Source organism: Oncorhynchus keta, chromosome 30 (assembly GCF_023373465.1).
Source record: "Oncorhynchus keta strain PuntledgeMale-10-30-2019 chromosome 30, Oket_V2, whole genome shotgun sequence".
In the NCBI taxonomy this organism is placed as follows: domain Eukaryota; kingdom Metazoa; phylum Chordata; class Actinopteri; order Salmoniformes; family Salmonidae; genus Oncorhynchus; species Oncorhynchus keta.
Genome location: NC_068450.1, coordinates 1,729,969 through 1,746,387, shown reverse-complemented (window position 1 = coordinate 1,746,387; position 16,419 = coordinate 1,729,969). Strand labels below are relative to the sequence as shown.

Genomic DNA, 16,419 nt, shown 5'->3' with positions numbered 1-16,419 from the left:
ACTATCTGAAGGTTCAGGATGTCCTCTACATGTGAATACTATCTGAAGGTTCAGGATGTCCTCTACCTGTGAATACTGTCTGAAGGTTCAGCATGTCCTCTACATGTGAATACTATCTGAAGGTTCAGCATGTCCTCTACATGTGAATACTATCTGAAGGTACAGTATGTCCTCTACATGTGAATACTATCTGAAGGTTCAGGATGTCCTCTACCTGTGAATACTATCTGAAGGTACAGGATGTCCTCTACATGTGAATACTATCTGAAGGTTCAGGATGTCCTCTACATGTGAATACTATCTGAAGGTACAGTATGTCCTCTACATGTGAATACTATCTGAAGGTTCAGCATGTCCTCTACATGTGAATACTATCTGAAGGTTCAGGATGTCCTCTACATGTGAATACTATCTGAAGGTTCAGGATGTCCTCTACCTGTGAATACTGTCTGAAGGTTCAGGATGTCCTCTACATGTGAATACTATCTGAAGGTTCAGGATGTCCTCTACATGTGAATACTATCTGAAGGTACAGTATGTCCTCTACATGTGAATACTATCTGAAGGTTCAGGATGTCCTCTACCTGTGAATACTGTCTGAAGGTTCAGGATGTCCTCTACATGTGAATACTATCTGAAGGTTCAGGATGTTTTCCAGTTTAGCCTTCTGGCCTACTCTACGTGATAGAGGTTAGGTTTTCCAGTATAGCCTTCTGGCCTACTCTACGTGATAGAGGTTAGGTTTTCCAGTTTAGCCTTCTGGCCTACTCTACGTGATAGAGGTTAGGTTTTCCATTATAGCCTTCTGGCCTACTCTACGCGACACATATCTGGTGTATTATTGGTACCATGATTCTCTTAAATTTTTTGTTCTTTTTACAAAAAGATGGAAGACAAAAATGTCCATTATTCTATTCACTATAATGGTGATCCTGTTTTCTGATAACACTGCCTGCAGTACTGCGTTTGGCCTTGAATTTCCGTGGCTTCGAAGAGAGGAGACAGTCGTTCTCCCCTGGCCTGATGGACACTAAGAACAGAAGTTAGGACCTAAGCCTGATGGACACTAAGAACAGAAGTTAGGACCTAAGCCTGATGGACACTAGGAACAGAAGTTAGGACCTAAGCCTGATGGACGGTTGGACACTAAGAACAGGAAGTTAGGACCTAAGCCTGATGGATAGATGGGCAGTAGGAACAGGAAGTTAGGACCTAAGCCTGATGGACACTAAGAACAGAAGTTAGGACCTAAGCCTGATGGACGGTTGGACACTAAGAACAGGAAGTTAGGACCTAAGCCTGATGGATAGATGGGCAGTAGGAACAGGAAGTTAGGACCTAAGCCTGATGGACACTAAGAACAGAAGTTAGGACCTAAGCCTGATGGACACTAAGAACAGAAGTTAGGACCTAAGCCTGATGGACACTAAGAACAGAAGTTAGGACCTAAGCCTGATGGACACTAAGAACAGAAGTTAGGACCTAAGCCTGATGGACACTAAGAACAGAAGTTAGGACCTAAGCCTGATGGACACTAGGAACAGAAGTTAGGACCTAAGCCTGATGGACGGTTGGACACTAAGAACAGGAAGTTAGGACCTAAGCCTGATGGATAGATGGGCAGTAGGAACAGGAAGTTAGGACCTAAGCCTGATGGACACTAAGAACAGAAGTTAGGACCTAAGCCTGATGGACGGTTGGACACTAAGAACAGGAAGTTAGGACCTAAGCCTGATGGATAGATGGGCAGTAGGAACAGGAAGTTAGGACCTAAGCCTGATGGATGGGCAGTAAGAACAGGAAGTTAGGACCTAAGCCTGATGGATGGGCAGTAAGAACAGGAAGTTAGGACCTAAACCTGATGGATGGGCAGTAAGAACAGGAAGTCAGGACCTAAACCTGATGGATGGGCAGTAAGAACAGGAAGTTAGGACCTAAACCTGATGGAGGGGCAGTAAGAACAGGAAGTTAGGACCTAGACCTGATGCATGGGCAGTAAGAACAGGAAGTTAGGACCTAGGCCTGATGGATGGGCAGTAAGAACAGGAAGTTAGGACCTAGGCCTGATGGAGGGGCAGTAAGAACAGGAAGTTAGGACCTAAACCTGATGGATGGGTAGGCAGTAAGAACAAGAAGTTAGGACCTAAACCTGATGGAGGGGCAGTAAGAGCAGGAGGTTAGGACCTAGACCTGATGCATGGGCAGTAAGAACAGGAAGTTAGGACCTAGGCCTGATGGAGGGGCAGTAAGAACAGGAAGTTAGGACCTAAACCTGATGGAGGGGCAGTAAGAACAGGAAGTTATGACCTAGGCCTGATGGAGGGGCAGTAAGAACAGGAAGTTAGGACCTAGGCCTGATGGATGGGCAGTAAGAACAGGAAGTTAGGACCTAGGCCTGATGGATGGGCAGTAAGAACAGGAAGTTAGGACCTAGGCCTGATGGAGGGGCAGTAAGAACAGGAAGTTAGGACCTAGGCCTGATGGATGGGCAGTAAGAACAGGAAGTTAGGACCTAGGCCTGATGGATGGGCAGTAAGAACAGGAGGTTAGGACCTAGACCTGATGCATGGGCAGTAAGAACAGGAAGTTAGGACCTAGGCCTGATGGAGGGGCAGTAAGAACAGGAAGTTAGGACCTAAACCTGATGGAGGGGCAGTAAGAACAGGAAGTTAGGACCTAGGCCTGATGGAGGGGCAGTAAGAACAGGAAGTTAGGACCTAGGCCTGATGGATGGGCAGTAAGAACAGGAAGTTAGGACCTAGGCCTGATGGATGGGCAGTAAGAACAGGAAGTTAGGACCTAGGCCTGATGGAGGGGCAGTAAGAACAGGAAGTTAGGACCTAGGCCTGATGGACGGGCAGTAAGAACAGGAAGTTAGGACCTAGGCCTGATGGAGGGGCAGTGTTGGTTCCGTTTTTCTGTGCTCCGATTTATTTACTTAACAAATAAGGAACACTCAAAATGTGCACTCAGAAATCATAACAATTTTAATCAAAATACGGGTAGACAGAAGGTAGACAGAAGACAGAAGATCAAACATCACACATACAACTGATGTCTCTCCTGAGTTCTGCCAAATAGGAAAAGTCCCAAGTTATTTTATTAAGCCCGAAATCCAGCCCTAGTGATGTCACTGCATACGTCATTACCTTCTACTCATCAGACCAAGCCCATGCATGCACAGCTATACAAACTTGCAAGAAAGATACAATAGTTCCAGTGTTTTCTAAGGGCTCAGCAGTAAATGTCCACTCCCCAAGTTGATTTATAGAGGTATGCCTGACTAGTCTCTTATCTCTTTCACTCCCCTGCAGGGTTCTGCGTTTATCTTTGAGGTGCTTTTCTCACAGACTGTTTCCTTATAAGAGGCAGAGACTAGAAAATAACTGTGAAACCATTTTAAACCTTATTATATATATATATATATATATATATATATATATATATATATATATATAGTTAATCTGAAGTCTAGGACCCTATAAATGTAGTGTTATAACCCTGATAATATATATATATATATACATATAGTTAATCTGAAGTCTAGAAGTCTAAATGTAGTGTTATAACCCTGATAATATATATATATATATACATATAGTTAATCTGAAGTCTAGGACCCTATAAATGTAGTGTTATAACCCTGATAATATATATATATATATACATATAGTTAATCTGAAGTCTAGGACCCTATAAATGTAGTGTTATAACCCTTCCCATTATATTAATACAACATAATCAATTATTATAATACATTAAACATTTGGTGTAGCCCCTATCATGACCCCAATTTGACCCCACCCTTCACCCCAATGTGAAGCTAAAAAATGAGTGCAAGGTTAAAAGATAAATGGTGGCTAAATGCCAGAGGGGATGAATCATTAACATAAAGAGGGGTTACCATGTGTGTGATGTAAGGATAAGACCAGTATAAAGGTGTGTACCAAGGCTAGAAAGTCAGTTGTGTGTGATGTAGGGATGAAACCAGTATAAAAGGTGTGTACCAAGGCTAGAAAGTCAGTTGTGTGTGATGTAGGGATGAAACCAGTATAAAAGCCAAGGATAGAAAGTCAGTTGCTTCATGAACCAGCTCGGCTTCTGTTACTTTGTAATAAAGTCTATTTGAACTCACAAGCTCCAGTATTTGGGAAATATTATTAACTGAATATTTCCACGACAGAAGTCAGGACCTAAGCCTGATGGATGGGCAGTAAGAACAGGAAGTTAGGACCTAAGCCTGATGGATGGGTAGGCAGTAAGAACAGGAAGTTAGGACCTAGGCCTGATGGATGGGCAGTAAGAACAGGAAGTTAGGACCTAAGCCTGATGGATGGGAGGTAAGAACAGGAAGTTAGGACCTAAGCCTGATGGATGGGCAGTAAGAACAGGAAGTTAGGACCTAAGCCTGATGGATGGGTAGGCAGTAAAAACAGGAAGTTAGGACCTAGGCCTGATGGATGGGCAGTAAGAACAGGAAGTTGGGACCTAAGCCTGATGGATGGGTAGGCAGTAAGAACAGGAAGTTAGGACCTAAGCCTGATGCATGGGCAGTAACAGGAAGTTTGTTTCCCTCCTCCAGCACCATGCCTGTCAGTGTTGTGTGTGTCAATGTGTATCCTGTTGGTTTTCCATGGATCAGTTCACAGTAATGTGAAGACCAATATGGAGAAGACCAACATCCCCCATAATGTTTTACAGTTAAATAACCGACTCTCTGAGCCAACCTCTACACTCACAGCAACAAGTTAACTTAACGTGACACATTTACATTGGGAACACCCCAGTTACACAGTGATGAGAACACACACACACACCACACACACACACACACACCTTTTATATAGAGGGCTTGTTTTATGTATTACATTCAGCCATAATACAGACCTTAACCCAAGCAGCTAGACCAGGGGGACAGGATGTTCAGAAAGCTATAATGCCTCTTAATTGCCATAATATTTAGTTTTTCACATCTTCATACTATTTCAGGGCACTTTAAGTAGCTGAGCTTAGCCAGCCAAAATGAAATGGAGACTTTGTTCCAGCAGGTTTTGTAGTGAGACTGCCAGAGCAGGAGAATAGTTGGAGAGAAAACAGAGTGCCTCCTAAATAGACCCATATATAGTGCTCTACTTTTGATCAGTGCCCCATAAGGAGAAGGGTGCCATTTTGGACACATAATGTGTCCCATGCTATATTGCACTTACCCTCTGACTGTTAGTTTAGATATGTCCCACGTGGAACAATATTCCCCACATAGTGTGCAGTACTGTAGATCCCAATGGACCCTGGTCAAGACTAATGAGCTATATAGTTATTAGGGTGTCATTTGTGATGCATACAGTGTGTAATAAGGCCCTGGGGTAGCCTGCCTGCTGACGCTATCTGACCAGTCAGCCCTGCTAGCTGAAACAACAAGCTGTGTTGTTGGGACTAGCCTGCCTGCTGACGCTATCTGACCAGTCAGCCCTGCTAGCTGAAACAACAAGCTGTGTTGTTGGGACTAGCCTGCCTGCTGACGCTATCTGACCAGTCAGCCCTGCTAGCTGAAACAACAAGCTGTGTTGTTGGGACTAGCCTGCCTGCTGACGCTATCTGACCAGTCAGCCCTGCTAGCTGAAATAACAAGCTGTGTTGTTGGGACTAGCCTGCCTGCTGACGCTATCTGACCAGTCAGCCCTGCTAGCTGAAACAACAAGCTGTGTTGTTGGGACTAGCCTGCCTGCTGACGCTATCTGACCAGTCAGCCCTGCTAGCTGAAACAACAAGCTGTGTTGTTGGGACTAGCCTGCCTGCTGCTATCTGACCAGTCAGCCCTGCTAGCTGAAATAACAAGCTGTGTTGTTGGGACTAGCCTGCCTGCTGACGCTATCTGACCAGTCAGCCCTGCTAGCTGAAACAACAAGCTGTGTTGTTGGGACTAGCCTGCCTGCTGACGCTATCTGACCAGTCAGCCCTGCTAGCTGAAATAACAAGCTGTGTTGTTGGGACTAGCCTGCCTGCTGACGCTATCTGACCAGTCAGCCCTGCTAGCTGAAACAACAAGCTGTGTTGTTGGGACTAGCCTGCCTGCTGACGCTATCTGACCAGTCAGCCCTGCTAGCTGAAACAACAAGCTGTGTTGTTGGGACTAGCCTGCCTGCTGACGCTATCTGACCAGTCAGCCCTGCTAGCTGAAACAACAAGCTGTGTTGTTGGGACTAGCCTGCCTGCTGACGCTATCTGACCAGTCAGCCCTGCTAGCTGAAATAACAAGCAGAGTTGTTGGGACTAGCCTGCCTGCTGATGCTATCTGACCAGTCAGCACTGCTAGCTGAAACAACAAGCTGTGTTGTTGGGACTAGCCTGCCTGCTGACGCTATCTGACCAGTCAGCCCTGTTAGCTGAAACAACAAGCAGAGTTGTTGGGACTAGCCTGCCTGCTGACGCTATCTGACCAGTCAGACCTGCTAGCTGAAACAACAAGCAGAGTTGTTGGGACTAGCCTGCCTGCTGACGCTATCTGACCAGTCAGACCTGCTAGCTGAAACAACAAGCAGAGTTGTTGGGACTAGCCTGCCCGCTGACGCTATCTGACCAGTCAACCCTGCTAGCTACATGACGTCAATATGAACTGAACAGCCTCTGTAACAGAGTGGACTGGCCAGAGCCATTGATAAACAGGTCTAAACAGGGCCAGCTGGAGTTACAGCATTTAGTTATGATAGTATCTGTAATGCTACATTTACATCTTAAAAATGGACTTTGGTTTGTTGCTGACTGACCAGAAAGTTGAAAATACTCCATGTAGATACTGAATCGACGCAGACTGACCAGAAAGTGAATCGACGCAGACTGACCTACTGTAGATATGGTTCTGCTTCAAAGAACTATTTTGCCTCTCATTTTTTTTATTTAACAAGGCAAGTCATCACCCCAAACAACAAAGGAATTGGCTAACATACAGATCTGGCTAGGCCAAAACGTGACACGTAGGAACTACGTTGTTGTCCTCATAAAGGTTACCTTAGCACTAACTCTTCAGTCGAACTACTGTTATCTTCCTGCCAAAAGGCAAATAAGTTGGCTGAGCAATAAAACACAAAATATAAGAATGCCCTTTGTTCTTCTGTTGCAGTTAAATGGTTGTTCTAAGGCTGTTGAAGGTAGATGTTTAGCTAAAGGCTGTTGAAGGTAGATGTTTAGCTAAAGGCTGTTGAAGGTAGATGTTGAGCTAAAGGCTGTTGAAGGTAGATGTTGAGCTAAAGGATGTTGGTTGTACATGTAGTTAGAGGTTGACATAAGGCCTCAGTCCTTTGTTGGTTGGTTGTAGTTAGAGACCTCTATCAGGTTGTGGTCTGGGTCTCTGAAGTAGAGAGATGTGATGGGTCCAACAGCGCCACTCCTCTCCACTGGACCCTCCTCTATCTCCACACCACACGCCTGCAGGTGACAGATAGATGAGACAGTCACACAGGGACTTTCAGGACATGGCAGAACAGCATCCTACTAGAAGACAGCATGTCCATCCATATGGTTATGGTGGAGGACTGGAACCATGTAGTAGATAACTTGGGAGGTGTGTGTGTGTGTGTGTGTGTGTGTGTGTGTGTGTGTGTGTGTGTGTGTGTGTGTGTGTGTGTGTGTGTGTGTGTGTGTGTGTGTGTGTGTGTGTGTGTGTGTGTGTGTGTGTGTGTGTGTCACCTGTAGGTGTGTAGCTACAGCAGCCAGGGGGGTGAGGGTGATGAGACAGAGGTCAGCTGATCCTGAGGTGGGTCTCAAAGCCTTGGGTTCAAACTCCTGACCCACCTGGTGCAGGTTCAACTTCTGCTTCCCAAAACACAGCGCCTTACGGTTACCCTGGGGTAAAGAAGAAGAGAGACTGGTCAATGCTACCATCTGCTGGGGTTTAATAAGAGAGACTGGTCAATGCTTCCATCTGCTGGGGTTTAATAATAGAGACTGGTCAATGCTACCATCTGCTGGGGTTTAATAAGAGAGACTGGTCAATGCTACCATCTGCTGGGGTTTAATAAGAGAGACTGGTCAATGCTGCCATCTGCTGGGGTTTAATAAGAGAGACTGGTCAATGCTTCCATCTGCTGGGGTTTAATAATAGAGACTGGTCAATGCTACCATCTGCTGGGGTTTAATAAGAGAGACTGGTCAATGCTACCATCTGCTGGGGTTTAATAAGAGAGACTGGTCAATGCTACCATCTGCTGGGGTTTAATAAGAGAGACTGGTCAATGCTACCATCTGCTGGGGTTTAATAATAGAGACTGGTCAATGCTACCATCTGCTGGGGTTTAATAAGAGAGACTGGTCAATGCTACCATCTGCTGGGGTTTAATAAGAGAGACTGGTCAATGCTACCATCTGCTGGGGTTTAATAAGAGAGACTGGTCAATGCTACCATCTGCTGGGGTTTAATAATAGAGACTGGTCAATGCTACCATCTGCTGGGGTTTAATAAGAGACTGGTCAATGCTGCCATCTGCTGGGGTTTAATAAGAGAGACTGGTCAATGCTACCATCTGCTGGGGTTTAATAAGAGAGACTGGTCAATGCTACCATCTGCTGGGGTTTAATAAGAGACTGGTCAATGCTGCCATCTGCTGGGGTTTAATAAGAGAGACTGGTCAATGCTACCATCTGCTGGGGTTTAATAAGAGAGACTGGTCAATGCTACCATCTGCTGGGGTTTAATAAGAGACTGGTCAATGCTACCATCTGCTGGGGTTTAATAAGAGAGACTGGTCAATGCTACCATCTGCTGGGGTTTAATAAGAGAGACTGGTCAATGCTACCATCTGCTGGGGTTTAATAAGAGAGACTGGTCAATGCTACCATCTGCTGGGGTTTAATAAGAGAGACTGGTCAATGCTACCATCTGCTGGGGTTTAATAAGAGACTGGTCAATGCTACCATCTGCTGGGGTTTAATAAGAGAGACTGGTCAATGCTACCATCTGCTGGGGTTTAATAAGAGAGACTGGTCAATGCTACCATCTGCTGGGGTTTAATAGAGAGACTGGTCAATGCTACCATCTGCTGGGGTTTAATAAGAGAGACTGGTTTCAATGCTACCATCTGCTGGGGTTTTAATAAGAGAGACTGGTCAATGCTACCATCTGCTGGGGTTTAATAAGAGAGACTGGTCAATGCTACCATCTGCTGGGGTTTTAATAAAGAGACTGGTCAATGCTACCATCTGCTGGGGTTTAATAAGAGAGACTGGTCAATGCTACCATCTGCTGGGGTTTAATAAGAGAGACTGGTCAATGCTACCATCTGCTGGGGTTTAATAAGAGAGACTGGTCAATGCTACCATCTGCTGGGGTTTAATAAGAGACTGGTCAATGCTACCATCTGCTGGGGTTTAATAAGAGAGACTGGTCAATGCTACCATCTGCTGGGGTTTAATAAGAGACTGGTCAAGACTGGTTTAATCAATGTTACCATCTGCTGGGGTTTAATAAGAGAGACTGGTCAATGCTACCATCTGCTGGGGTTTAATAAGAGAGACTGGTCAATGCTACCATCTGCTGGGGTTTAATAAGAGAGAGACTGGTCAATGCTACCATCTGCTGGGGTTTAATAAGAGAGACTGGTCAATGCTACCATCTGCTGGGGTTTTAATAGAGAGACTGGTCAATGCTACCATCTGCTGGGGTTTAATAAGAGACTGGTCAATGCTACCATCTGCTGGGGTTTAATAAAGAGACTGGTCAATGCTACCATCTGCTGGGGTTTAATAAGAGACTGGTCAATGCTACCATCTGCTGGGGTTTAATAAAGAGACTGGTCAATGCTACCATCTGCTGGGGTTTAATAAGAGAGACTGGTCAATGCTACCATCTGCTGGGGTTTAATAAGAGAGACTGGTCAATGCTGCCATCTGCTGGGGTTTAATAAGAGAGACTGGTCAATGCTACCATCTGCTGGGGTTTTAATAAGAGAGACTGGTCAAGGCTACCATCTGCTGGGGTTTAATAAGAGAGACTGGTCAAGGCTACCATCTGCTGGGGTTTAATAAGAGACTGGTCAATGCTACCATCTGCTGGGGTTTAATAAGAGACTGGTCAATGCTACCATCTGCTGGGGTTTAATAAGAGAGACTGGTCAATGCTACCATCTGCTGGGGTTTAATAAGAGACTGGTCAATGCTACCATCTGCTGGGGTTTAATAAGAGAGACTGGTCAATGCTACCATCTGCTGGGGTTTAATAAGAGAGACTGGTCAATGCTACCATCTGCTGGGGTTTAATAAGAGAGACTGGTCAATGCTACCATCTGCTGGGGTTTAATAAGAGAGACTGGTCAATGCTACCATCTGCTGGGGTTTAATAAGAGAGACTGGTCAATGCTACCATCTGCTGGGGTTTTAATAAGAGAGACTGTTCAATGCTACCATCTGCTGGGGTTTAATAAGAGAGACTGGTCAAAGCTACCATCTGCTGGGGTTTAATAAGAGACTGGTCAATGCTACCATCTGCTGGGGTTTTAATAAGAGAGACTGGTCAATGCTACCATCTGCTGGGGTTTAATAAGAGAGACTGGTCAATGCTGCCATCTGCTGGGGTTTAATAAGAGACTGGTCAATGCTACCATCTGCTGGGGTTTTAATAAGAGAGACTGGTCAATGCTACCATCTGCTGGGGTTTAATAAGAGACTGGTCAATGCTGCCATCTGCTGGGGTTTAATAATAGAGACTGGTCAATGCTACCATCTGCTGGGGTTTAATAATAGAGACTGGTCAATGCTACCATCTGCTGGGGTATAATAAGAGACTGGTCAATGCTGCCATCTGCTGGGGTTTAATAATAGAGACTGGTCAATGCTACCATCTGCTGGGGTTTAATAAGAGACTGGTCAATGCTACCATCTGCTGGGGTTTAATAAGAGACTGTTCAATGCTACCATCTGCTGGGGTTTAATAAGAGACTGGTCAATGCTACCATCTGCTGGGGTTTAATAAGAGACTGGTCAATGCTACCATCTGCTGGGGTTTAATAAGAGACTGGTCAATGCTACCATCTGCTGGGGTTTAATAAGAGAGACTGGTCAATGCTACCATCTGCTGGGGTTTAATAAGAGAGACTGGTCAATGCTACCATCTGCTGGGGTTTAATAAGAGAGACTGGTCAATGCTACCATCTGCTGGGGTTTAATAAGAGAGACTGTTCAATGCTACCATCTGCTGGGGTTTAATAAGAGAGACTGGTCAATGCTACCATCTGCTGGGGTTTAATAAGAGACTGGTCAATGCTACCATCTGCTGGGGTTTTAATAAGAGAGACTGGTCAATGCTACCATCTGCTGGGGTTTAATAGAGAGACTGGTCAATGCTGCCATCTGCTGGGGTTTAATAAGAGACTGGTCAATGCTACCATCTGCTGGGGTTTTAATAAGAGAGACTGGTCAATGCTACCATCTGCTGGGGTTTAATAAAGAGACTGGTCAATGCTACCATCTGCTGGGGTTTAATAATAGAGACTGGTCAATGCTACCATCTGCTGGGGTTTAATAATAGAGACTGGTCAATGCTACCATCTGCTGGGGTTTAATAAGAGACTGGTCAATGCTACCATCTGCTGGGGTTTAATAAGAGAGACTGGTCAATGCTACCATCTGCTGGGGTTTAATAAGAGAGACTGGTCAATGCTACCATCTGCTGGGGTTTAATAAGAGAGACTGGTCAATGCTACCATCTGCTGGGGTTTAATAAGAGAGACTGGTCAATGCTACCATCTGCTGGGGTTTAATAAGAGAGACTGGTCAATGCTACCATCTGCTGGGGTTTAATAAGAGAGACTGGTCAATGCTACCATCTGCTGGGGTTTAATAAGAGAGACTGGTCAATGCTACCATCTGCTGGGGTTTAATAAGAGAGACTGGTCAATGCTACCATCTGCTGGGGTTTATTAAGAGACTGGTCAATGCTACCATCTGCTGGGGTTTAATAAGAGAGACTGGTCAATGCTACCATCTGCTGGGGTTTTAATAAGAGAGACTGGTCAATGCTACCATCTGCTGGGGTTTAATAAGAGAGACTGGTCAATGCTACCATCTGCTGGGGTTTAATAAGAGACTGGTCAATGCTGCCATCTGCTGGGGTTTAATAAGAGAGACTGTTCAATGCTACCATCTGCTGGGGTTTAATAAGAGACTGGTCAATGCTACCATCTGCTGGGGTTTAATAAGAGAGACTGGTCAATGCTACCATCTGCTGGGGTTTAATAAGAGAGACTGGTCAATGCTACCATCTGCTGGGGTTTAATAAGAGAGACTGGTCAATGCTACCATCTGCTGGGGTTTTAATAAGAGAGACTGGTCAATGCTACCATCTGCTGGGGTTTAATAAGAGAGACTGGTCAATGCTACCATCTGCTGGGGTTTAATAAGAGAGACTGGTCAATGCTACCATCTGCTGGGGTTTAATAAGAGAGACTGGTCAATGCTACCATCTGCTGGGGTTTAATAAGAGAGACTGGTCAATGCTACCATCTGCTGGGGTTTAATAAGAGAGACTGGTCAATGCTACCATCTGCTGGGGTTTAATAAGAGAGACTGGTCAATGCTACCATCTGCTGGGGTTTAATAAGAGAGACTGGTCAATGCTACCATCTGCTGGGGTTTAATAAGAGACTGGTCAATGCTACCATCTGCTGGGGTTTAATAAGAGACTGGTCAATGCTACCATCTGCTGGGGTTTAATAAGAGAGACTGGTCAATGCTACCATCTGCTGGGGTTTAATAATAGAGACTGGTCAATGCTACCATCTGCTGGGGTTTAATAAGAGACTGGTCAATGCTGCCATCTGCTGGGGTTTAATAAGAGAGACTGGTCAATGCTACCATCTGCTGGGGTTTAATAAGAGAGACTGGTCAATGCTGCCATCTGCTGGGGTTTAATAAGAGACTGGTCAATGCTACCATCTGCTGGGGTTTAATAAAGAGACTGGTCAATGCTACCATCTGCTGGGGTTTAATAAGAGAGACTGGTCAATGCTACCATCTGCTGGGGTTTAATAAGAGACTGGTCAATGCTACAATCTGCTGGGGTTTAATAAAGAGACTGGTCAATGCTACCATCTGCTGGGGTTTAATAATAGAGACTGGTCAATGCTACCATCTGCTGGGGTTTAATAAGAGACTGGTCAATGCTACCATCTGCTGGGGTTTAATAAGACTGGTCAATGCTACCATCTGCTGGGGTTTAATAAAGAGACTGGTCAATGCTACCATCTGCTGGGGTTTAATAAGAGAGACTGGTCAATGCTACCATCTGCTGGGGTTTAATAAGAGAGACTGGTCAATGCTACCATCTGCTGGGGTTTAATAAGAGACTGGTCAATGCTACCATCTGCTGGGGTTTAATAAGAGAGACTGGTCAATGCTACCATCTGCTGGGGTTTAATAAGAGAGACTGGTCAATGCTACCATCTGCTGGGGTTTAATAAGAGAGACTGGTCAATGCTGCCATCTGCTGGGGTTTAATAAGAGAGACTGGTCAATGCTGCCATCTGCTGGGGTTTAATAAGAGACTGGTCAATGCTACCATCTGCTGGGGTATAATAAGAGAGACTGGTCAATGCTACCATCTGCTGGGGTTTAATAAGAGAGACTGGTCAATGCTACCATCTGCTGGGGTTTAATAAGAGAGACTGGTCAATGCTACCATCTGCTGGGGTTTAATAAGAGAGACTGGTCAATGCTACCATCTGCTGGGGTTTAATAAGAGAGACTGGTCAATGCTACCATCTGCTGGGGTTTAATAAGAGACTGGTCAAAGCTACCATCTGCTGGGGTTTTCCACGTGGTTACACAGTCCAGTTGGAGTGTATCTATGATTTATTTAATGACCTTGTTGGTTGTTAGCAAATCTATTGTGGAAACGACAGAGGGCAGAACAGTAGAAAACTTTGACAACCTATGTTTTATCCAAAGTAGAATAATTAACGTCTCAGTAAAAGTGATCAATAGACTCATCATTGATTATGCAGTCTGTGTCAGTACTCAGAATGTACCTTAAAGGTGATGACCTCCATGCCCAGGACAGAGGAGTAGAAGGTGCAGGTGTCTGGAACACTCTTCACGGTCAACACCAGGTGGTCCAGGTGACTCACCTGTACAGGGCCGGAGCTCTTACATCTCACCCCCAACGACACCATGGGTAACCCCCACACCCCCAACACAGCCAGGCCACAGGACTGGGGCTGTCGTTGGGACAACATGGCCAGAGACAGATGGGTGAATGTGGGTGTGCAAAATAAATCATGCATGTAAAGAAAAATATTCACATGAACGTGTAGACAGCGTCCCTACGTGGTCAAATGAAGTAGTACTATGATAAATTCAGCAAAAAACTGGGGTTAAGTGTATTCGGGTAATTACGGTAAATCGGTAGCGGTGTCGTTTCTTAAAAGTTGTAGAATTCGATATGAATTTCACATTCTAAACAAAAGTTAGTAGCTTACAATTTAATACATAAGTTGTATTGTAGACGACTACACATGCCCCTCGTTAATAAAAGTGTCTTCCAAAGACAAGGCACTATTCTGTAGCTCCGTTTTAGAACAGCTGACATTCGTTTTATTCGACAGGTCTTACCTGGCGGTAAATCCCTTGAAAACGCCCCAAGTGACAACCTAAAGTCCGGAGCGCCATCGTTCCTTTAGTAGAGTTGAAAACAAATGGATGACATTCCACCCTTCACTTCCTCCTTATTGCGTTGACCATAATACCGTAATTGCTAGAGTTTTTTGTCTACCACATAACTTTATTTAGCCTTTATTTAACCAGGGAAGTCAGTTAAGAACAAAAACTTATTTTACAACCCCGGCCAAATCCTCCCCTAACCCGTGCGACGCTGGGCTAATTTATGCGCCGCCACTATGGGACTCCCGATCATGGCCGGTTGTGATACAGCCCGAAATCGAACCAGTGTCTGTAGTTACGCCTCTTAGCACTGAGACAGTCCATTAGATCGCTGAGACACTCGTGAGCAAAGTTATGGGAATCTTGATGAACTTCCTTCACAACAGCTCTGCGCGGCAAAGCGCAAGTAGAATGAACACAGAACAATGAGACAGATATTTCACCGGATCTATATACTTGAGTCATCCGCTCGGCGTTTCTGCTCACAACCAAATATGGTGCTGAGAGGAAGCCCAGTGTCCGGCAGTGAGAGAGGAGAGACCGAGATGGATTTTGGCCGATATTCTGCTAATTTTCTCGTAGATTAAACAGTTGTGAGGAGATGACACGTGGGTACCTGCTTCTATAAACCAATGAGGAGAGGACTTTCAGCGGGATCTGCGTCAGAAATAAGAATGAGTTCTATTTTAGCCGTTGGCGTCGCAGACCCTCGTGGGCGCACGCGAGCAGTGTGGATGCAATAATTGAATAACATGGATTTCTACATTTATTTTGCGACGCTCGCGCAAGCGACGTGTCCGGTCTGGTCAGCATGGGAGTTGTGTATACTTTACCCTTTGCCAACATTTATAAAAAAAATGGTATTGTTTAGGAGTGCAGAGGCAAATTGAGTTAATGCACACGCGCATTAGGCGTTCCCTAATGGAAATATGCAAATGTTAGCTAGAACGCGCCAATAGGATCTCTAGCTCGTGCTTGGCTCTGCCCACTACAAGTAATTAGTTCCCGGGCAGTGGTCTATCTTAGTTTAGTTATAAACATCTTCAGTGGGAATGCCCTGACACGCATAGGCCATATCACTGTAAATGTCGCACGGCCAATGTAGAATGCAGATATCTGATTGACCATGCGATGCCTTTCATGCTGCGTTCAGAACCAAGTGGGAAGGTGGTATTTATCATCATATCACATGTATAAAACTGGGAAAAATCCACTTAAACGCCCCAATATATACACAGTGCCTTCAGAAAGTATTCAGACCCCTTGACTTTTTCCTCATTTTGTTCGGTTACAGCCTTATTCTAAAATACATTCAGTTGTCGTCCCCCATCTACACAATACCCCATAACGACAAAGTAAAAACAAGTTCAGAATTATATATTTTTTTACAAATATATGACATTTACCTATGTATTCAGACCCTTTACTCAGTACTTTGTTGAAGCCCTTTAAGCAGCGATCGAGTCTTCTTGGTTATGACGCTAGAAGCTTGGCACCCCTGTATTTGGGGAGTTTCTCCCATTCTTCTCTGCAGATCCTCTCAAGCTCTTGTCAGGTTGGATGGGGAGCGTTGCTGCACAGCTATTTTCAGGTCTCTCCAGAGATGTTCAATCGGGATCAAGTCCGGGGTCTGGCTGGGCCTCTCATGGACATACAGAGACAAGTCCCGAAGCCACTCCTGTGTTGTCTTGGCTGCGTGATCAGGGTCATTGTCCTGATGGAAGGTGAACCTTCACCCCAGTCTGAGGTCCGGAGCGATCTGGAGCAGGTTTTCAT

At 45.0% G+C, this 16,419-nt stretch overlaps 1 protein-coding gene across 1 annotated transcript; it reads right to left on the bottom strand.

Moving 5' to 3' along the window:
* Positions 1–6,870: 6,870 nt before the first annotated feature.
* Positions 6,871–14,859, bottom strand: glod5 (glyoxalase domain containing 5). Its single transcript, XM_052487182.1, has 4 exons — positions 14,596–14,859; positions 14,013–14,201; positions 7,684–7,839; positions 6,871–7,422 (listed from the first exon to the last, which is right to left on the bottom strand). The coding sequence occupies exons 1-4, from the start codon at positions 14,650–14,652 to the stop codon at positions 7,288–7,290; spliced, it is 537 nt and encodes a 178-aa protein (XP_052343142.1). The 5' UTR covers positions 14,653–14,859; the 3' UTR covers positions 6,871–7,287.
* Positions 14,860–16,419: the final 1,560 nt, after the last annotated feature.

Coding starts and splice junctions, on each gene's coding strand:
- glod5 (XM_052487182.1), bottom strand. CDS start 14,652: ATGGCGCTCCGGACTTTAGGTTGTCACTTGGGGCGTTTTCAAGGGATT. Junction 7,840..14,012: donor TGGAGGTCATCACCTTTAAG/GTACATTCTGAG, acceptor TCTTTACCCCAG/GGTAACCGTAAGGCGCTGTG. Junction 7,423..7,683: donor CTGTAGCTACACACCTACAG/GTGACACACACA, acceptor TGTCACCTGCAG/GCGTGTGGTGTGGAGATAGA.